A 22,541-nucleotide genomic window follows, 5' to 3' on the forward strand; every position below is an offset into this window, starting at 1 on the left:
GCCCCTGCTCATATTTCTTTATGTTTTCCTTCCACTAAGTTGCCAGGACTCAAGTCAGAAAATCCTCTAATTTAACTTGAGGGTGGGAGAAGGAGGTGAGGGAAGGGGGTGGGGGTATTAGGATGGAGGAGGAACTGAGGCCTAGATAGAGTCAGCAGTATGCTCAAGATCTCACGGTTGCAGTGATGGACTGGAAGCCAGGTGATCTGAACCCTAACCAATGGTTTTCCCACTAATACTGATGGTTAAAATCTGCCCTTTACAGGTCTCATCTGTTAAAATTGGTTAGGTTTCTCATCCTGAATGAATGAATAACCTTGGCTTTTGGAGATAAAACTTTTATTCTTATTAATTTTTATGGTTTTGCTTCTTTATTTTGGGGGGAGGGTAGAGGGGGCCAGCAGTGGGTAAAGGGTAGAAATAATGTAACCTGATTTGAAACAATTTGCGTTAGCCTTTTTTTTAAGATTTTATTTATTTATTCATGATAGACAGACAGAGAGAGAGAGAGAGAGAGAGAGAGAGAGAAGCAGAGGGAGAAGCAGGCTCCATGCAGGGAGCCCGACGTGGGACTCTATCCCGGGTCTCCAGGATCACTCCCTGGGCCAAAGGCAGGCGCCAAACATCTGAGCCACCCAGGGATCCCCTAGCCTTTTTTCTTTCTTTCTTTCTTTCTTTCTTTCTTTCTTTCTTTCTTTCTTTCTTTCTTTTTTTATAAGTGTTTTTTTTTTCTTTTGAGATTTTATTTATGAGACAGAAAGAAAATGAGTGGGGGAGAGGCAGAAGGAGAGGGAGAGGCAGGCTCCCCGCTCAGCAGGGAGCCCAACGTGGGACTCAATCCCAGGACCCTGGGATCATGGACTGAGCCAAAGGCAGACACTTAACTGACTGAGCCACCCAAGTGCCCCAGGACAAAGATATTTCTAAAGCTGAGGAAGAGAGAAAGAGGTAGGGTACAAGAAGACCCTTCCTTGCTTTCATAGCCCTGAATGATGTACAATCAGTGGGCTAGTCTGCGCCCAGCTCAAGCTCAAGGTCACACTGGCATTCCTAATTTTCAGTGTATTATATCTTAGTTACCTACACTCCCTATCTTCCTAGGCAGGACCAGCTCATGGTAGGTGGCGAATATTAATTATGTGAATGAATGCACAGATAAGTATTACAGGTTTTGTAAATACCAGGTAGATTGTATAAAGGACCCAATGCTGTGTCTACATACACAGGTCACAACCAGCAACCATAGGTTAAATCTGATCCATAGACTTTTGTCTTTGCCCCTTGTCATGATTTTTAGAAACTGAGCCACATTTGACTTATAGATACCGATTCTCTTGAAAGAGCGGCAGATTATCTGGCAACACTGCACACTCATTCCAGAATGATGCCAACCGGTCAGAGCTAAGTGAAACTTAGATCCCCTTCAATTAATCATGAGACCAGAGGTGGTCCTTCCTGTCATGTGTGGGCTTGTGCACCTCACCAGGACATCTTCTCTCATCTGTGTTACAGACCAGGACCCTGGAGGCATTTGATTCTTGGTGTGGACAGTCACAGGAGTGGGAATCCATGTGGAGAGCAGTAGGTGTAGCTGGGAAAACTAAGGAGAGATTTCTCGAGTTCCAAAGGCCTTTAGAAGCGCAGGCAGGTGGATGTGGGGACAGGGCAAGCTGGAGAGAGGGCAGGTGACCTGAAACAGAGGAAACCCTACTTCAATTGGCTCCATCAAGGTGGGTGATCCTAGAAGACGAGGAAGGACTTGCCTCCAGCTTCTCTCCTGAGAAAAGAGATTTTCCATTGATGCTGGCTTTTCAATATGGGGCTGCTGGATGAAGTATCCCTCCAATGAGTTTCTCCCAGGAGAAACGAGAAATGTTAGGGTTCCTTGTCCCATGATCCATGCCCATGTCCCATGATCTATGCCCATGTTTTACATTTGAAAGAGCTGAGGTTGAGACAGGGGAAGTGGGTTAGTCAAAGTCACATGGCAAGGTCAAGAGATTGAAATCAACCCTTTCTCTATTTCGCTTATTACTACCAGCGAAATAAAGAAAGAGGGAAGGAGAAGGCAGAGGCAGGTGTGGGGAGACATGAAAATATGGAACAAGTGCTCTGCTTTTAGGCTAACTGACTTTGAATTCAGAAGGGTGTTTTTTTTTTCTCTTTTCTTTTAAGAAAGAAATGTGTTTTTATAATGTTACTTCAATGGCTGGTGGGAAAAAAGTCCTTCGAGTCCCCAAGGAATGTTAGAAAAAACTCCATTAAATTCTAGTCTTCGAATCTGTCTGAGTCATAATGACTATAATAAACTCTGGGAGTGTGTGTTTTCTTCGGGTTTCTCTTTTGGTCAGTTATGTAAGGGACAGGAAGGGGGCGGCAAAAGGGAATAGGCAAGTTTTACGCATATCATGAAAATGTACAAATTTTGGGATGGTTTTGTAACTCAGCGTGGCCTCTCTGTGTCTAGTCAAGAAATGACATTTGCAGAGTCCCAGAGGCGTTGAGATGAGAGGCTAGGAGCGGGCTGGGGATAGGCAAGCCAAATGTGGCATTACAGCCCTTCTCATAGAGGAATACGCACTAGGTCTGCGCCCTTTGCTGGGAATGCTTTTCCCCACGTCTGACCCTGATCACCACTACACCCTGCACCGGGCTGAGGCCATTAGTCTTCAGGGCTCGACTAAAATATTCCCTGGGCACCCTGCACTTCCCCTTAGGGCACTCATCACGCTTGCAACTAATTACGTGCATTGCTAGTTGCTTGATGCCAGGTTCCTAATGCACAGTAAGACTCATTAGTGATTGCAGTGTGTGTATCTGTTGGACTCATGACGAATGGTGCCTAGCCCATAGTAGGTGCTCCAGAAGTATCTAGCGAATGGCTTTGGTTCTCTTCCCTGCCTCTAGAACCTCACAATCTATCCTGAGAACATTCCCAGGGTGGCTAAGCAGTAGACAGACTTTCAACCTCCCCTCCCTTTCGAGTCTGCCCTGGTGCATCTCATCTCCAAACTGAGGAGTGCCCTTGAGGAGGCAGGTCTAGCAGAAGGGGAATCCACTGGCCTGGGCTTAAACCAGTGATGGATAAAAGCTTCTAAAGGCATCGACTGCTGTAGACGGGAGCCCAGGGCACGGATCCCCTCCCTGGAGTGGAGGTGAGGTGAGCAATGGCCCAGGGGCCAGACTGGGAAACGTGATTTTGGATGTGAGCCCAAAGTGCCATTCCAAGGACAGTTCCTCTGAATTACATGACTTGAACTTCTGCTGAACTGTTTCTCTCCTGGGTCACTAGACGGCGCAAGCTCTGGGCAAGTGGTAGGGCTTCCCTGATTTAACTGGAATCCTGATTCTTCCCTTAAAGATTCTGTAAAGTAAAAGTTAACCATCTGCAGACTGGAGTTGAGTTTTTGGCCAACAGTTCACTGTGCACACCGCTCACAGCCCACTGCCTGCAAGCCCCTACCAGAGAGCCAGCACTAGGGCACTCTGCAGTTGGCACACTGCTTTTTACATACGTGTTATCAGATCCTTACATACATGTGAGGCCTACATACCTATTCTGGGATGTCCCAACAGAGGGTGGCAAAGCCCCGGTCGTATGGTCAGTGGAACCGGAGCTGGGGCGTGGACAGGCTGCTCTCCAGCCTCTTGCCTGTTCCCTTTTGCTCACCATGTGAGGTCCAGAGTTGTTTTGTTTTATTTTGCTTTTATGATTTTACTTATTTATTTGAGACAGAGAGAATGAGTGGGGGGGAGGGGCAGAGGGAGAAGGAGAAGCAGACTCCCCACTGAGCAGAGAGCCTCACTCGGGGCTCAATCCCAGGACCCCAGGATCATGACCTGAGTCGACTGAGCCCCCCCAGGCACCCAACGTCCAAAGTCCTTCTAGGGGAACCCGTTGATGGTGATGTTGGAACCTGGAGCCTTGCCTTCCAGCAGGCGGGCTGACCTGAACCTTAGCACTTCAGCATGGGGCCAATCTGACCAGCTCCGGTTGTGCTCCAACAAAAGAAAAACGTCCCCACAGGCCAACAACGTGGTTGTTAAGCTCTACTGACCTGGCTCCCTCATAGTGACCCCAGCATTTGGTCTCTCTGGTGTGGGGGAGTCCCAAGGGGGTCCAGCTGGCTGCGTAGCCTTGTGTTCTTTGTACTTGAGAGGTGGGGACCGGGGTCTGAGCTGGTGGCCCTGGCAGGGAGTGTGGGTTGGGGGGCTGGCTCTGGGAAGCCCATCCAGCCAGTGGTGTGCAAGTGCACTGCGGTGGGGTGGGCACAGGGCGGGGAGGGAGGAGCCAGGTCTGGTTGTCAAAATTGGTCTCCAGGCTGTTGTCCCCAGAAAAGGAGATCCTGGGGAGACCACAGTCCCCAGCACAAAATAGAAAAGAAAGAAGGGAGGAAGCAAATGAAGTTGCTTATCTCATTTATTTATTTTTTCCTTCCCTGTTTCCACGTATGCTTCTCCAAGCCACGTCCCCCGTTGCCTCTCCCCAGCCGCTATCAGGCTAACAAGCTCCCCCATTAGCATTCCCGGTCCCTCTGCTCCCTGTCATCTCTTCTCCAGGCTTCACTGCGGGGGGAATTTACCACCACACAGGATTTCCGTAGGTGATAACTGCAGCCAGGGCCTGCTCACTCCAGAGCAGTCCCTCCTGTTCTTGCAGGCGTCTGTTTACACCAAGGGAAGAATTCTGTTTTATGTTTTAATTTAATTTTTTATTTAAATTCAGTGTAATTAGCATAGGCTGTATTATTAGCTTCAAAAGTAGGGTTTAGCGATTCATCAGTTGCATCTAACACCCAGTGCTCATTCCATCCCGTGCCTCCCTTAATGCCCATCACCCAGTGACCCCCCCCACACCTGCCTTCCCTCCAGCAGCCCTGTTTGTTTCCTAGAGTTAAGCATCTCTTATAGTTTACCTTCCTCTCTGTTTTCATCTTATTTTATTTTTCCTTCCCTTCCCCTGTGTTCATCTGTTTTGTTTCTTAAATTCCACATATGAATGAGATCATATGGTTATTGTCTTTCTCTGACTGATTTATTTTGCTTAACACAGTTACCCTCTAGTTCCATCCACATTGCTGCAAATGGCAAGATTCCATTCTCCTGGGCGGCTGAGTAAGCAGGGGAGAAATTCTACTCTCCCACATGGACGTGACCGTCCTTAGCTGTCTCCCCCTCACCAATAGTTGAGCTGGCCCTTGGTAAGCAACAGCTCACCCTTGACACCCCTCCTCCCTGGTTTCTGACCGTGTGGATGCCCCAGATGGAGAGACAAGAGATAAGGTACAAAGGTGAATTTTTCAAGGTGGGTCACTCACAGGTCTCTAGTCTGGGGAACGATCTCCAAAGACCACCCTGTCTGGGTGATCCTCTGTGATTCTCTGTGATCCTGTCATGACAATTCAAGTCCCATAAGGAAGGGAAGAGAGCATCCCCCAGTAGCCATGCTCACAGAACATGCACCCACCCCTAGGCATTCACTCACTCCAGAACTCTTACCTTTCCCCTCAAAAAAGTATGCACCTCACAGGATGGTTTGGTTTTTGTTTTGACTTTTTATTCTAGGTATAAAGGGCATTCAGAAAAGTACACAAGTCACAAGCTCAATAGGGTTTCACTAAATGGATACCCTGAGATCATCAGTCACCAGATCTATAACAGAGTAACCCCCACAAACCCTTGGCCTGGCTGCCCCACCTCCTCCCAACCCCGAGCCCCCCAGCCACTGTCCTGACTTCCAACTCCACACATCAGTTTGCCTCATGGGCTTTCCTTTGAAGAAGCTGGATTCCAGAGATGCACAGAAAGGATTTTATTTTCAATCAACAATATCTGGGAGGTGGAAGGGCTTGTCGAACCTGGTCTGGGTGTTGTATTTTATTCCCAACCCTCAAGATTCCTAACTCCTTAACACCACATAAACTGTGAGGAATTTTAGGGAAAAAGTAATCTTAGTGAGCAACCCAGCAGCGGGCAGGAGGCCAAGCAGGGAGGAAAGGAGAATGAGATCCGAGGAAGGCATTATGAAGAGATAGGGACTTTGAGAGAAAAGTGTTCCAACCTCTCCCACCAGCTTTCAGCTCATCTTTGCCTTCTCCAATTGTTTTCTTTGTTTCTAGAGACACTGTTTTCAGCAAAGCCACACCCCCACCCCTTTGCTTGAAACAAGCATTGAAAACAGAATTGTAACATGAGCCACATATGCAATTTTTTAAAGATGTATTTATTTATTATTCGAGAGAGAGGGAGAGAGAGAGCACATGCAAGCCAGGGGAGGGGCAGAAGGAGAGAGAGAGAGAATTTCCAGCAGATTCCCCCACTGAGCATGGAGCCTGACAAGGGGGGCAGATCCTAACACCCTGAGATCGTGACCTGAACCAAAATCAAGAGTGGGATGCTCAACTGACTGAGCCACTCAAGCACCCCCTCAATTTTTTATGGTGTTAAGATACACATCACATAAAATTTATCATTAGTGATGTTCAGGACAGTCATAATATTATGCAACCACTACCACTATCTACCCAGAACGTGTTTATTACCCCAAAGGGATACTTGTACACACTCAGCAACCACTCTCCTTTCTAAAAACGATGTTTGGATGCCACCAAGTAGGCGACGATGCCTTAACTCTATGTGTGTTGTACAGGCCCGAGGGCCTTCTCTGTCCTTGTCAAGGGGAATGCTAACCTCCTCTCCTTCATACAGCATCTACATATGTAATTTTAAATTTTCTAGTAGCAGGATGCCTGGCTGACTCTGTCAGTAGAGCGTTCAACTCTTGATCTCAGGGTTGTGAGTTCAAGCCCCACAGAGATGACTTAAGGAAATATAAATAAATAAATAAATAAATAAATAAATAAATAAATAAATAAAATAAAAAAGTTTCTAGTAGCCTCATTAAAAAGAAACAGATGAAGGCCACCTGGTGGCTCAGTGGTTGAGTATCTGCCTTTGGCTCAGGTCATGATCCCAGGGTGCTGGGATCGAGTCCCACATCAGGCTCCTTGCAGGGAGCCTACTTATCCCTCTACCTATGTCTGCCTCTCTCTGGGTGTCTCTTATGAATAAATAAAATCTTAAACAAAAAAGAAACAGAGAGGGGCAGCCCCGGTAGCGCAGCAGTTTAGCGCCACCTGCAGCCCAGGGTGTGATCCTGGAGACCAGGGATCGAGTCCCGCATCAGGCTCCCTGCATGGAGCCTGCTTCTCCCTCTGCCTGTGTCTCTGCCTCTGTGTCCCTCATGAATAAATAAATAAAATATTAAAAAAAAAGAAACGGATGAAATTAATTCTAATAATTTACTTGACCTTATTTATCCAAACTGTTATCATTTCAACACATAGTCTTTATAAGAATGATTGCAGAAATACCCTACACTCTTTCATTTTTACCAAGTCTTTGACATCTTGTATGTATTTTACACATACAGCATATCTCAATTTGGACTGGGCACATGTCAGTGACCCCAAATGGCTACCATCTTGGACTGTGTAGCTCTAAATAATTTGTAGAATGCCATTAAATATCATAACTCATCTTTGTAAAAGGTGATTATTAAATGCACAAATGTTCTGAAGCTGTAGTTTTATTTTTCATATAAATGTATTATCTTCATTATAAAAGAACAATATTATTTGGAAACTCTAGAAAGAAAAACTGCCCATCAGTGCCAACCCAAGAAACACTGTCATCACTTTCTAACCCTCCCTATGTTGACTTCTTGGTGGCTTTTTCCTCGTGATTGTGTACACCGTTCAGAGGCATTACCACTGGGTTGGGGTGCAAAATGAAAGCCAACCTGACCACTGTCCACAGGCAAACGTGGAACTTTCCACAGGATCACGATTATCTGTCATTACCCAGGGCTGGCTGACAACCTTCCAGTTGCTCTAACAAAGCTAGAGGCAACAGAGGCCTAACCTAGAAACTTGGACTTGAATTTCAAAATTCCTCCCAACCTCCAGATTTCTATGACTTTCTCTCTCCCACACATTTGAACCTAAGTTTGAAAACATGACCTGGGTAATGAGGAGGTTGGTGAACTAGTTTGTGTCTAAGAGCCCTTCCAACCCAAACATTCCAGGGTACTCGGATGCCATTCATCTTCTCCGCTCGACAGGCACACATGGACGCACACACACACAGAGCCTGGGTCACCAATTCGACCCCAGAAAATAGCCTGCAAAGAAGTAAGAACACCTCTACTCAACCTCCCTAACTCACTGTGAAAACGGAGATCTAAACAGAAGCACTATTAGATGGCATCTGTGCTCAGAAAGAAGAAAACCTAGCAGAAGCCAATCTCAAGATCCAAGAATGTAAAAACATTTTTTTTTTAAGATTCCCAGAAGCCTCATGCCATAATGCCCTGTTAGGAAAAAAATGTGCTATTTCATATGTTTATAACAACATCTGATTTAATATTATACAGTTTTGCTTAGTCACAAACCAGAACAAATACTTTCAGATTTATTACATCCTTCTATTCAGAGACTTAAGTAATCATAGTTAATAATGCCGCCATTCCACAGCCCAAGGAAAAAGCTTTATAATTTGGGGGGGGGGGGGGACAAAAGATTCCTGAGAGGCAGGTTATTTTCAAGAAGGATTTAAGGTTTTAGAGCTCTCAATGAAGCTTGAAATTCATCTTTTCCAGTTCACGTGGAGTTTCCTCTGAAGCTCGGCTGGGAGGTAGAAAGAGAGAAAAACCAGTAGGCTCACAGCATCTCCCTGTGCCCTTAGAGAATGTAGCAATTACTCATCAGCATTCCTAATCCTCACCTTGTCTTTAAATATTTTTTTAAACCATACCATCGGCTCCCATACTCTTTACATTGTTAATGCTGTATTTGGGGCCTCCTCCTTATTTGTTGATTCATTGAAAGGCACTAATTGATTTAAAAAAAGAAGCAAATATTCTTACAAAGCATACTTTCTCGTTTACTCCCCCATGCATCCATGTACACACAGGCAATACTGAAGCCCCAAGCATTGTCCCTTCCTGGTGAATTAATTCAGGATGAGTTAATGATGTAGCAGTTAACTCGGTTGCTTGGAGGCTCAGGCTGTAGGTTTGGTGCCTTCCGAGATCCTCTCTCTTTCAAGGCCACTGCATCCAGAAGGGGGTCCTAGGGTACCCTGAGGGCTGGAAGGGCCTCTGTGTGTTTGGATCAGTGTAAACCATCATCCAAGTCTGTGTCACCATTAAGGAGCACACCCACATTAAAGTGGGGTGAGGATTGTGAGAACTTGGTCTACAGAAAACAGATAAGAGTTTAGAACAGTTGGGTCTGTATAAAAATGTGAATCCCTAGCCCCCCTGCGGACCCCAATCGGCCTCTCTGGGTGTCAGCTACAAGAATATCAACTTTAATCAAGGTTCCCACGTGAGTTACATACACACTAGAGCTTACGGACACTGATCCTAAAGGTCCCTTCGTGAAGTCATAAAGCAGATGTTTCAAAACAAGATTCTGGGATTAAGCCAGTGTCCAGTTGCAGATACCACCCTTCTTGGCAAGTATTCTTGCTAACAGATACTTTAGGAGCACATTATTCGAAGCCAGAAGCCTTGGGTTCTAATTCTAGCCCTTCACCTACAACACAGGCAAGTTAGTTCATCTCTTCCAAGCTCACTGACAGGACTTAGGCAATTAGATACGTGTGACTATGACACCAAAGCAGCTTACCAAAAGCTTTCACATCCATCCAACCTCCCTGGGTTGCCAGAAGATCAAAGAGCGAGCGTGGGCAACAGTGTTCTGAGGACTTCATGACATGCTACAAATGTGAAGGCATAATGAGAATGTGGATGTGGTTTTAGATCAAAGACAAATCCTCTTGTTTTAGATCAAAATATCTATTTTATTACTGATAAAAGTTAGCTTGGAGGATGTGGTTTAGAAATATAGAAGCAATGGAATTTCTCAGGCTGAATCCCAGCGTTTGAGTTTCTCCACACAACCTCAGGCAGTACTCGATAGACCCGCAGGCTTCTCCCAACCAGGGCTGGGTCCCAACCAAGCTCATCTCCCAGCTCAAAGAGGCCCAGGACCCTGTTCTTCGAAAATGAGCAGAGCCCAAGAAGAAAGGTGGAGGAGGAGGGGCAGAGCTCAACTACTGCTCCCAAATTTGCCACTCGGGTCCCTCCTGAGTAGGACAGTGTGAAGACACAGAGAGGGGCCAGGACGAATTAACATCCTTCATTCTGGTACCTTAGGGTTATGTGCCATTTTAATACTGAAGCAGTTTATTGCTGGGAAGTTACTATCTCTGCCCCAAAATTCCTCAATTGTTTTTGTTCTTGGGACTCCATCGTGTTTACCCATTGTGCCTGTGGTCAACCGGAAGTGGGACAGTATCTTCAGCCGCCCCCCTCCCAACACCAGCCACAGCTCCCCTCCAGATCCTCCTGGGCAGGCAGTATGGATTTTCGCCCTCTAAGTTCCTGAGCTAGGTCGGTACAGTACATTATGTTCTTCAAGGCTTCTCTGTAGTCAAGACAAAACATGTAGACTCTTCTATTTTCCATCTCAATCTATTTCCAGCCTCATCAGCCAACATAACCTATTAGAAATTAGGCAGTGATGGGGCGCCTGGGTGGCTCAGTGGTGGAATGTCTGCCTCTGGCTCAGGTCGTTTTCCCAGGGTCCTGGAATCAAGTCCCGCATCAGGCTCCCCGTAGGGAGCCTGCTTCTCCCTCTGCCTGTGTCTCTGCCTCTCTCTGTGTGTCTCTCATGAATAAATAAATGACATCTTAAAAAGAAAGAAAGAAATTAGGCAGTGATACCCAATGGTATCATAAAGGCACCCGAACAATAAAACACCAGCAGCCAGATGATCTACATTAGAACTTAATGCCTCTCAAAATATCAAATTATCAGGGACTCCAAAGCTCAAAACGAAATCCCCTTACATGTTAACGTCCAGGGGCGCTGGGGTGGCTCAGTCAGTTGAGCACCCGACTTGATTTCGGCTCAGGTCATGATCTCAGCCAGGGTCATCAGATTGAGCCCTGCATCGGGCTTTGTGCTCAGTGGAGTCTGCTTGAGATTCTTTCTCTCCCTCTGCCCCTCTCCCCACTTGCAAGCTCTCTCTCTAAAACAAATAAATAAAATCTTTAAAAAACCCAAACAAGTTAAGGTTCAAAAAAGTTAAAACAAAAAAAAAATGGAAGTCCAAAGTTAAATTATCTCACCTTTGCTCAAAGTTTAAAGTCAGTACATTTTGCTTTCTTATTCTCTTAGTCTCAGCAAGAGTTCTTGATGTTCTGGATGGGGGTGGGGTTCTCTCAGTGATTACAGGCAGGCTATTTCCAGAAAAGGGGCCTTGGAGATTGGATTAAATCAACTCCAAGTCTCTGATGTGCCCCACTTTTTTATCTTTTTTTATTGCTATTTTTTAATTGTGGCAAAATACACATCACTTCGAATTTACTCTCTTAGCCACTTTGAAGTGTATAGGTCAGTGATATTAAATACATTCACACCGCTGTGCAATCATCACGACCATCCATCTCCAGAACTCTTTAAATCCTACAAAACTGGGCAGCCCCGGTGGCGCAGCGGTTTAGCGCCGCCTGCAGCCCAGGGCGTGATCCTGGAGACCTTGGATCGAGTCCCACGTCAGGCTCCCTGCATGGAGCCTGCTTCTCCCTCTGCCTGTGTCTCTGCCTCTCTCTCTCTCTCTCTCTCTCTCTCTCTCTCTCTCTCTCTCTCTCTCTCTCGATCTCTATGAATAAATAAATAAAATCTTAAAAAAAATAAATCCTACAAAACTGAAACTGTGTCCCCGGTAAAGAGTAACACTCCCGGGATCCCTGGGTGGCGCAGCGGTTTGGCGCCTGCCTTTGACCCAGGGCGCGATCCTGGAGACCCGGGATCGAATCCCACGTCGGGCTCCCGGTGCATGGAGCCTGCTTCTCCCTCTGCCTGTGTCTCTGCCTCTCTCTCTCAATCTGTGACTATCATAAATAAATAAAAATTAAAAAAAAAAGAGTAACACTCCCATGCCTCCTCCCCGAGGTCCCAGAAGCCATCATTCTACTGTCTGCTTCTGAGTCTGTCTGACTATAGTCAGGGAGGTATCTCTTCTGATTGGAATCATACAGTATTTGTCCCTTTGTGGCTGACTTATTTCACTTAGCATCATGTCTTCAATGCAGCAGCATGGGCCAAAATCTCCTTCCTTTTTAAGGCTGAATAACATTCCATTCTGTACATCTATTACCTCTTGCTTATTCCATTCATCTATCGTCAGACACTTGGGTTGCTTCCCCCTGTTGGCCATCGTGAAGAGCGCTGCTATGAACCTGGGTGTATGTGCCTCACTCTCTAAATGGATCAAAAGGTTTAAACCACAGAGGAGATTATCAAAAGAACTATCTCTACACCCTCAAATTTAGAAAATCATTCAATCCCCAATCCCAGAGAGGATATCGAGGCAAAATCATGATTCCAAAGCCCAACATGTGGTGCTGCCAAAAGCCATTACAGATTCAGAATGGAAAAAATTCTTCTTAGAAGATGCTTCTAAGGGAAGAAGCGCAAATGGTTTTATTTGAAGCATTCACCCGTCATTGCCAGTCTGGTGATCACAATCCAGAGTTTAATTATGGCACCGGGTTTACCATATTTATGGGAGACCACCTCACCCTGCAGTCTGCTCTCTCACAGAGTAGCAGTTGAGGCATTGCTGCCTTCAGCACATTGTCATGGTTCAAAATAAGAACACGGCTAAAAGGGATTCTAAACAAGGATTTATTTTCTGCCTGAGAAGCTTAAAATGTGGACACCACCAGCAACGGCCCATGCTTGTGAGCGCAGTGTAATGGAGAGGAAGACAAAGGTTCGCCCGGTCCTCCAGCCCATGCCCAGAACACCATCTGCCAGCATATAGATTGCAAAATGTCAGCCACACATCTGCTGAAAAGGGGCTCCTCCTACAGGAAGCGAGCTGGTGGGGCAGGGGGCACTAATATAATTAAAACTTCAAGGCACCGTGTAATACAGGAAAATGTGGTTGAGCAACACATTGCTAAGTCTTGAAATCTTTATTTTGTTCTTTTCAGAAGCACTGCGAGCATCATGAAAAGAATACAGCTTTAAGAACTAAGCTTCACCCCACCAAGCATTAACGGAGTCCAGAAACTATGTGAACAATCTTACTTGACATCCCCAAGACGTTTATATCTGTCCAAGGAAAAACCAGAGGGGGAAGCATGTTAATTTTCTCAGCCTTTTGATAGCACATATACAAGATCTCTTAGCCCCACAAAAAGCTCCAACTATTCTCTAGAACTTCAAATGCCTTAAAATATAGACTTGCATTTATCTTGGCCACATTAACGAGATCTGTTTGACCAATACATTTATATTTATGATGACTAAGGGCAGATTATGGTTGTTAAAATTTGTCCTTGGGACATGAAAACACTCCTCTGTCATTAATACATTTTGTAATATAAACTATGATGTCAGGTCAACGTAAAGGGTAAAAACGTTCCTAAAGTATGCACACATCATTTTTTAAAGCAATTGAGCCTAATGGAATAACAAAGGTCATCATAACAAACCATTACAGCCTTGGTCTTGGCAACTCTGGCCACAGAAGAATCTCCAAGAAACCATCATCATTCCTCCAATGTTATGGCATCCAGACGACAGGAATGGCTTGCAAATGAGTCATACAGGCTCAGATCCTCAGTAGCTATGTGAGCGCCGGACGATCAATTATTCATGTGTTTACAAAGAGCTTTCCCGGTTGATGTTAACCAGAGCTGCTTGCAGAGAAGAGCTCTCCAGCTGTCCTCGGCCATCCTGGGCCTCCAACTAACAAGCCGCTTTAATTGCTGGGCAAGTCATCTGGAAGGTGCCCCTCCCCTAGGCCAAGTAAACCCCATCCCTTTGAAACTTCATCAGGTGTAAAAATATTAATCAGAAATAATTACGACAATACTTTATTTACAATACTCCCAGCAAATCCCAAAGAGAGACAGAGAGAGAGAGAGAGAAGTGAGCCTTGACTTCCATCCCACAGGGTACTACCAGAACCGGAGTCTGGAATACGGGTCGGGAATTGGGAGAAGGCATAGAGCAGGAAATGAAGGGAAAGAGTCAGGGGCCGTGGGTTTCATGAGGGAGGTAGGAGGAAGAGCAGTCTAGAACGCTCTCTGAGGGTAAGGGAACATGACCAAGGACCACAAAGGGTGAGTAGATTAGGTTGGTCAATAGCCAACGTGAGTGAACTTGACCTACCCATCCAAATCAGGCTTGGAAGAAGCTAGATGAGAAGATACTTCTCAGGCCCTTTGGTTAATACAGCCTGTCCAGGATGACTAATAATGTGGTTAGGGCAACTCCTCTTTCTGAGCTAGGCCAAAGAGGACGGGACCAGATGGCCGGTCCCCTATCAGCTTTGTTTTGAGGGAGGACAGGATCACCGTCAGAGCTGCTGCCTAGGCCCCTTCCTCTGCATAGAGTACAGGCAAAGCAGACAAAGGGATACCTCAGGTACACTTCTATTATCCCAATTCCAAGAGCACTTGTTGAATCCTTCGACCAAATTCTTCCTCTTGCTTGAAATTGGGCAACTTCAGACACTATCATAACTCACTTGTCCATTTCTAAGAAAGTGGTAGAAGCAAACACTGTTCTTCCAAATGTAAGATCGTGGGATAAAGTGAGTATATTTGTATGGGCAGGGGCAATAGGACCCCTGCAGTCGTCCTGCTGAATGTAGTGGGGAGCAATTCTAGTTGACAAGTCACAAGGGAAAGGAAAAGCTAACAGATGGGAAGATAGTGCCCCTCCCTGGTGCATAAAGCATCCTAGAGAACTAGTGTGGTGCTGTTGTGAGGCCAAGGCTAGAGTCTGTGTCCACCCCCTCAACCCTGATCCACCACCCTATCCACCCATGAATGCAGGTTTGGAAAATGAGTCACAGGAAAAGGAATGCATCTCCCCAAGGCCCATGAGAAGAGAGCTGGTCTAAGACGCTCTCGCCACACCTCCTTTTTTAACCTTTTAAGCCTCAGTCCAGGGACCAGGGATAAGACAAGAGGAAGCATCCCAAGAGAGGTCTCCTTCATGTGGTTGGGGGCTCTTTTAACTTCTTCAGCCTTCTCATGGGGGCACCACTCTTGCTCATCGTGACTCCTTGCCCCTGGCTGGTGCTCCCTCTAGAGATCTGGGGGTCAGAACACGTTTCTCAGGAGGGCATCAGATATGAGTTTGGGGAAGGGCAGTGTTAAACAGAACTCTTCAGTGCAGGTCCCAAGCCTCCAGTGAGTTGCTAGGCCTTTGAAGAAATCCTAAAGAGAGGCCTGAAGGACTTCCCAGAGTTATTGGTCCATGGATCTTTTTTAGGCAAAGTTCCAGAATTTCAGGGACCAACAAAACCTAGGGAAGTGTAGTATTAGGGTAGAGCACCAACCCCCGGGTTAGACCTACAATCGAAGCCTGGTGTGAGAGGCACTCCAGCCATTTGAGTGACTCTTGACCACCTGCTCTCCACCATCAAGGACCGCTCCAATTTGTGACACTATCGGAATTCTGGGGACACATGCCAGGAGCTCCGGCCTGCCATCGCTGTCGGTGACAGCCTCACAGATAGTTTCCCAAAGTCACAAGCTGGCCTGGCCTCCACATACTCTTACCAAATTGGCAGCCCCCAACAAGCACACCTCCTCACCTTGCCCCCACAGCTCTAAGGGCAGAAAGACAGGAGGATCTCTCATTGCCACACAACTGCCGGATTTCCGTCGGGCCTAATCTGATTCTTTTCTGACCTTGTGTGTAGAAGTCGTTGCTCTGTCTCCTGGTTGTGAAGCTCCAACTTTCTCTGTGGAAAAGCCATGAAAGTGAGCCTTGGAGCAGTCTGCCCGACAGAGCCTTTCTCACAGTTTTCTTTTCAGGATCTCCAGCTCCTGGTTGGTAACTCTCTGCTGTGATTACAGCACAAAGTTGCCACCCAGAATGAAACACAACACCCATCAAGAGTGGATATTTTGGCTTGACCTCGAATGTCCATCACCCACAAGCCGTAAGACCTTTCTGAGAGTCTGAGACTGTCTATATTCCCGATCCTATATTTCAAGTGGAATTGTGTGCAAATGTTCAATATCCAAAATAAACGAACGAGACATCAGCCCGGGCTTTGGCATGAACCAACTCATTAAATATAAAATAAACACAAGTAAATGGCTTTTAAATCTCGCTGACGGAAAGCTTGGCAACTGCTCTGAGATTCTAGAGGTCATTGGAACTTCTCTGTCCAGACAGGAATCTTCCTCACATTCTGAGGGGCAGAAGGGGACTCTCGACAAATGATGGTGTCTGGGGAACCCCCTCTGCATGACAATGACAGGGTCTGCAGGAAGTATGGCCTTTGACACCAAATGGGTCACCGGGGAAGTCAATGTTACTATTCACAAAGGGTTAGAAATTTGGGTCCAAGGCATTCATCTGGCCACTGATTACAAATCTCTGGGAACAGCCACCAAAACAACCTTGGGTTTCTCACCGGTGCCTAACCACTGGCCACCCTCAGAGTCAATATTCACACAGTTTCTTAAATCCTGTGTGCATCCTGTCATGGGTTCCCAAAGTCCCATTAGAAACGTGACTCGCTGAACTCTTATTTTTGCTTCAAGTCATCTGTAGTTTCAGCATAAAGTGGATTTATCAGGGAAGGTGATGGGCCAGATCACCCGATTAATCGTTTTCATTCTCCACTTCACACCATGTGTGCGGAAAACATACTGCGATCATCCGCCAACCAGAAAACATAGACGTGTGCACCTGTTAACTTCTAATGTTACCTCAGAGCTCGGCTAGATTCCAATGATTACTATCCTCTTTTATAAACCCGATGTGGAAAATGCACGGCTTTTGGTAAAAAGCATGTTCACTTGACAGCCCGTCAAAGATGGGTGTTCGCCTGGGGAAGCCGTGTATGAGCAGGTCCATTTGTAAGAGCCCGGGCCCTGGTCAGGTAGCAGAATTATTGCCCGTTCACATCAGTCAGCCTCAGAGTCTGATTTCTGTGCCAAGAAGTTAGTAAGATCTGAAACTAGTCAAAGTAGCTTCCATTTACTTACAGTTTGGGAACATTTTTTCATGATTTGGTCAGCTTCCTAAGAACAAAATGCCAAATGGCTCATCAGATCTTAGAGTTAAATCATTGGATCAGTAGAAAGATTCGATACTGGTTTTTAATGAACTAGAACATGCTTTCCTTTTCTCCTTTGAAAGGTTTTCGGTGGTTTATTTCAGATCACAAAATCACATTGCTTCTCATCCATGGACTCTAGAACTTTCTCACCCCGAATGTGAAGAGGCGTACCCAGTCATGAGTTGACGGGCCCAGCAAGGATCCTGGAGGGCTTTGTGACAGCACAGCCACCCTTCTGAGAGCTTTTAGGAAATAAAATACCTATAACTGAGAAGCAAAGAGCACCTGGAGGGGGTACCCCTCACTTCTATAAAAAAAAAAATTCAGGAATGGAAAATTAAAACCCATCCACAGTATTTTTTTCAATCTTTTCCACAGCATGGGCTGAGCTATCAGTCAACACCACTAGGTGGCATGCTCTCCAGTTGGCTTCTTTTTGCTCCTCTGCCAAGGGGACGCCATCATTTCCCTGGGGGATATTAAAGGGCACCTCAGACAACATGGAACTAGCAGTCTTCCCCTCGCTAGCGCTACTGCCCACTGTCTTATGTTGGAAAACCAAGATGTATCTGATATTTTGTCTCAAGGTGAGGAAGTTTGCGTCTTGCTTGTCACACGTTCCATATCAGAGTCTGACAACAACGCTGCTCTCATGAGTTGACTTTCTACCCTAACCTGTCTGCCATTCTCCAGCCCAGAAACACCGTGTGCTATGAAGAATCCATCAAACCCTCAGGGACATTGTCTGAGATGCAAGAGGGTCAGATCCCAGGTGATCTATGGAAAAGTAACATCTCAAGCGTTTCCTGAAGGTCAGGCTTCTCAAAAGCTAGTCTAGGGCCCGAGGAGAAGAGTGATGTGACACTCTAGGCCTTATTTGGGGAGCTAGTTCATTCCCATCGCATTCTTCCAGAACATTCTTCTCTCTTGCCCACTTTTCCCCTTGCTCTTCTCTTCTCTTTCCCTACAGAGTGGTATTGAGATGAGGGAGGTTAGCCCTCTGGATGGCTAAATGGAAAAGAAGGAAAATGAAACCCACAGTCGTAGTTACACAAGGGATTTTTAGAATTTTGTCTTGTCACTTAAATGACTTACTGAAGTCCTCTTAAGTTATCAAGACTGTATTTCTTCACCCTGTGCAAAGACACTGGGGAACACTGAGGCACAAGGACGTCCGAAAGACAAAAAACCTGAAGTCACAGACCTAAGGAAAGTGCTGAGGTGTCAGTTCCAGAACTGTGCTTCCAGTGTTGGTGTTTTTGAGGACATTTTTTTAAAGGTATCTGATCTTCCAGGACATGATTCCCATCATTGGCCCAGTAGGTACACAGGGTCTGCTACTTTGATTGCCCCTGGATTTTCCAGAACAAAATATTGCCCAAAGAGCGGTGACTTTCCATATAGCTTCTGCTCAGAAGGGTCACACAGACGATAACTGCAAGAGGAGGAAGATCACGATGAGTCACAAACAGAAGCAAGAGCTCCAACAGCATATGATTCCTTCTCAGCTCAAGTAAATGTCCAACCCCCAACCCAACAGGGGTCCCACCAGGTGGTCCCACTCCAGACAGCGTCATTTCCACCAGAGTCTAACAGAACAACGCCCCCTGGAGTTGTGCAGTGAGCAGTGAGCCCAGGGCACAAACTACCGAAGTGCACCTGATGGCCACACCCCCACATCTTTCCCCCATGGAACATTCCCATTTTCAGCATGAAGCGATGAGGGACTTGAGATGTTTAGACACACTTTACCACCTTCCTTTTCCCTGGCATCTCTCCTCCTGGCTCTTCCATGTTGGTCACCAGAGCCACCATCCTACCAGTCCCTTAGGCTTGGAACCCTGGAAGCATCTAGTACACCCCTCAGTCTCCACCGCTTGTCCATAGTTGCCAAGTCCTCAGGTCCTTCCTGCACCGTATCACTGAATTCGCTCACTGTTTCTCCCACGGCCACAACCTTGCTTCCAGCACACTCTGACCATTGTCACAACTTCTTGTCCTCTTAACTGGCCTCCTTTCCCCATTCTCCGCTCCCCGACTTCTAATTCATTGTTGGTACTACGCCACATTACTTCCTCAGGTTTGCTCTGGTCTTCTCAGGCCTGGGCTCAGGAACTGTCAATGGTTCCCCAATGCCCAAAAAAGAACATTCCAGCTCTTCAGCGGGGTGTGCAAGCCTCTCTACCTGGCCCAGCAGCTTTTTCCAACCTGTCACCCTCTGTCCCTCCCCTGCACCTGCAGAGCTCTCCCCTAGATTCCTCAATGTCCTCTTGTCTTGCTTCGCATATTACAGGCTCCGAGAGGCCTGTGGGATGCCTCCCTTCCACTCCCCCACGTGTTAAAATCCTACCTTCCCTTCAAGGCCTGACTCACATCCCATGACCCGTAGGAGGGAAGTCTGAGACCTCCCTGCCTGCCCCCGGAACGCTCACATGCCTCGGCCTGCAGTCAGGGCACCTGTCTGTCTGTCTGCAAGACAGAGGGTCCCTGGAGAGCAGCAGTTGTGACAAACTTATCCTGCTCACACCCAGCGCTGGGCCCCATGGTCACCAGTGACCCAGAATCACTTGTGGAATGGATAGCTGTGTGGGTGAGTAAAAGCCCCATGAGAACCAGCATGAGGGGGCCTGGGTGGCTCAGTGGTGGAGCATCTGCCTCCAGGGTCCTGGGATCGGGTCCCGCATCAGGCTCCCCACAGGGAGCCTGCTTCTCCTTCTGCCTATGTCTCTGCCTCTGTGTGTGTCTCATGGATAATGAAATAAAATCTTTAAATAATTAATTAATTAATTAACTAAAAAAAAAAAAAAAGAACAGCTCTGTCCAGCAGACAACACCAGCGGCCCCAGGAAGAGTGCACAGGGGCAGGTGTGTGGGAATGTCGTGGCGAGATTCTCCCGATGTCCCCTCCACCCAGGAAAAGTCTTCCTTCAGTTTCTCACCGAGGTTAGCTCCAATTTTACATCATCTTTATATTTAAAACATATCTCAAATAAAAAAAATTTAAAAAAAAAAAAAAAAGGGATCCCTGGGTGGCGCAGCGGTTTGGCGCCTGCCTTTGGCCCAGGGCGCAATCCTGGAGACCCGGGATCGAATCCCACGTCGGGCTCCCGGTGCATGGAGCCTGTTTCTCCCTCTGCCTGTGTCTCTGCCTCTCTCTCTCTCACTGTGTGCCTATTATAAATAAATAAAAAAAATTTAAAAAAAAAAATAAAATAAAACATATCTCATATATTTTAAAACATATCAAAAAATAAGTATTGAGTTCATTCTACAGTGCTTTAAAAAAGGGGGGAAGGGGGATCCCTGGGTGGCTCAGCAGTTTAGCGCCTGCCTTTGGCCCAGGGCGTGATCCTGGAGTCCCGGGATCGAATCCCGCGTCGGGCTCCCGGCATGGAGCCTGCTTCTCCCTCTGCCTGTGTCTCTGCCTCTCTCTCTCTATGTCTATCATAAATAAATAAACAAACAAACAAACAAATAAATAAATAAATCTTAAAAAAATAAAAATAAAAAAATAAAAAAGGGGGAAAAAAGTCTTTTGTGGCGACCTGGGCCTTATTTTGTTCTTCAAATCAGAAATGGGGGATAAGCAACCAGAACAGGAGAGGCTCAAATCCAGAGGCTCCTTCCCGGACTCTGGGCTCCCCGCCAGACTGCAGGTGCCCTGCGCGGCCTGCTCACGGTGGTGGGCCTGCAGCCTGGTACGCTGCCTGGCATGCTGTGGCCCCTCCAGAAAGGTCAACTGAACGAACAAAGGGGCAATCGAGTGGATGAAAGGCGTGAGCTGCTGCTCCGGGCTGCCCTGCCTCACCCCCAGGACTCCCCGGCTCAGCACTCGGGTCCCCACAATGACCTTGGACCCTGGGAACCCAGGTGCCTGCCCTCACCTGCCTCTCCGGTCAGTGTGCAATACCAGTGACATTTTAGGATCTGGGTCCATCAGAGAGCGGCCTCTTCAGGATGGGGCCAGATGGGCTACTTTTATGGCTTGGGATTTCTCCTTTCTGCCAAGTTCTACAGCCTGGGTCCTCGGTTCTGATTATCTCGGGTGGAGGGGGGCGGGTACTGAAAGTGGGACTTTGGTGCCTCTTCTCACACGGGAATCTCCTACTCCTTACAACAGGCACAGGTGACAACATGAGTTACCTCCCCTTGCAGGTGAGTCTTGGAGGAGTAACCAGAGTGCCCCAGAGCACAGATCTACGGGGTCAGGCCGGGTCTGGCCACCCTACCAGCAGTCACCATGCTTCCTACCCAGGATGCGATGGATCCCTGGTCACCTATATGCCTTCTGGGTCCATGCACAAAGTTGAGAAAAATTGGGCAGGTCAATATTATTCATTCTTGAGGCACCTGGGTGGCTGAGTCAGTTGAGCGTCTGCCTTTGGCTGGGATCATGATCCCAGGGTGCTGAGATCCAGTCCTGCACCAGGCTCCCTGCTCCGCGGAGAGCCTGCTTCTCCCTCTCCCTTTGCCTGCCACTCCCCCTGCTTGTGCTCTCTCTCTCTCTCTCTCTCTCGCTCTGTCTGTGTCTTAATTAAATTTTAAAAATCGTAAAAAAAAATTTATATTATTAATTCTTGTACACAGGGTTTGGCTACTCATAGGTTTCACCTGCCTGTTCCCATCAGCCACTCACATAGACACTCACTCCCCTACCAGGTAACTTGGAGGGGAGGGCCCCTCCCAGCCCAGCCCAGCCCAGGAAACAGCACAAAGTGAGGCAAGAAAAGTTGGTTTATAGGAGCGCAGGCTGGGTCACCTGGTCTGCAGGTGGCAGTCCATTTCTCTGCCTAGGAATGGAAAGGGGCAGCTTTCCATTCCCCATCTCCCTCCCCAGGCCTCCCCCACCTGCAGCTCCCCCTAACACCTGGGCAGGACCCTGGGGAGCCCCGTAAGGGAGGTCGGCGGCGGCCCCTTGTGGGGCTGAGCGGTACTGCGAGCGGCCTGGGACCACAGGCACACCTAGCTTTGTTCAACCCCCTGCACACACGCTGTTTATCTTACCCGGATCCTCTATGATTTTCTTTCTCTTTTCTTTTTTTTTTTTTAAAGATTTTATTTATTCATTTGACACAGAAATTTGAGTGTCAGCGAGGGACAAGGGCAGAAGGAGAAGGTCAAGCAGACTCCCCAGTGAACAGGGAACCCGAAGTGGGGCTGGATCTCAGGACCCCAGGATCATGACCTGAGCTCAAGGCAGACACTTAACCCACTGAGCTCAACCACTGAGGCACCCAGGTGCTCCTGATTTTTTTCAAATATATATTTTTTGGTTGGGATTAATAAATTACAAACTCATTTAAAAGCTCCTTTCTTGGGGATCCCTGGGTGGCTCAGCGGTTTGGTGCCTGCCTTTCGCCCAGTGT

The 22,541-nt window shown here is 47.0% G+C and overlaps 1 protein-coding gene and 1 non-coding gene across 2 annotated transcripts in view; both read right to left on the bottom strand.

Moving 5' to 3' along the window:
• Nucleotides 1-6,585: 6,585 nt before the first annotated feature.
• On the bottom strand, nucleotides 6,586-6,711 carry LOC129515454 (U6atac minor spliceosomal RNA). The gene has a single exon (XR_008665589.1). It is a non-coding gene; the product is annotated as a U6atac minor spliceosomal RNA (small nuclear RNA).
• Nucleotides 6,712-13,039: 6,328 nt separating this feature from the next.
• The window catches only part of MTARC1 (mitochondrial amidoxime reducing component 1), a 33,685-nt gene continuing 24,183 nt past the window's right edge, over nucleotides 13,040-22,541 (bottom strand). The window contains exon 7 of the mRNA XM_055334368.1: nucleotides 13,040-18,610. Within this exon, the coding sequence (XP_055190343.1) occupies nucleotides 18,484-18,610 (127 nt within the window). The 3' untranslated portion in view covers nucleotides 13,040-18,483. The remainder of the gene's footprint in view (nucleotides 18,611-22,541) is intronic.

The sequence above is a fragment of the Nyctereutes procyonoides genome, unplaced genomic scaffold (assembly GCF_905146905.1).
Source record: "Nyctereutes procyonoides isolate TBG_1078 unplaced genomic scaffold, NYPRO_anot_genome, whole genome shotgun sequence".
In the NCBI taxonomy this organism is placed as follows: domain Eukaryota; kingdom Metazoa; phylum Chordata; class Mammalia; order Carnivora; family Canidae; genus Nyctereutes; species Nyctereutes procyonoides.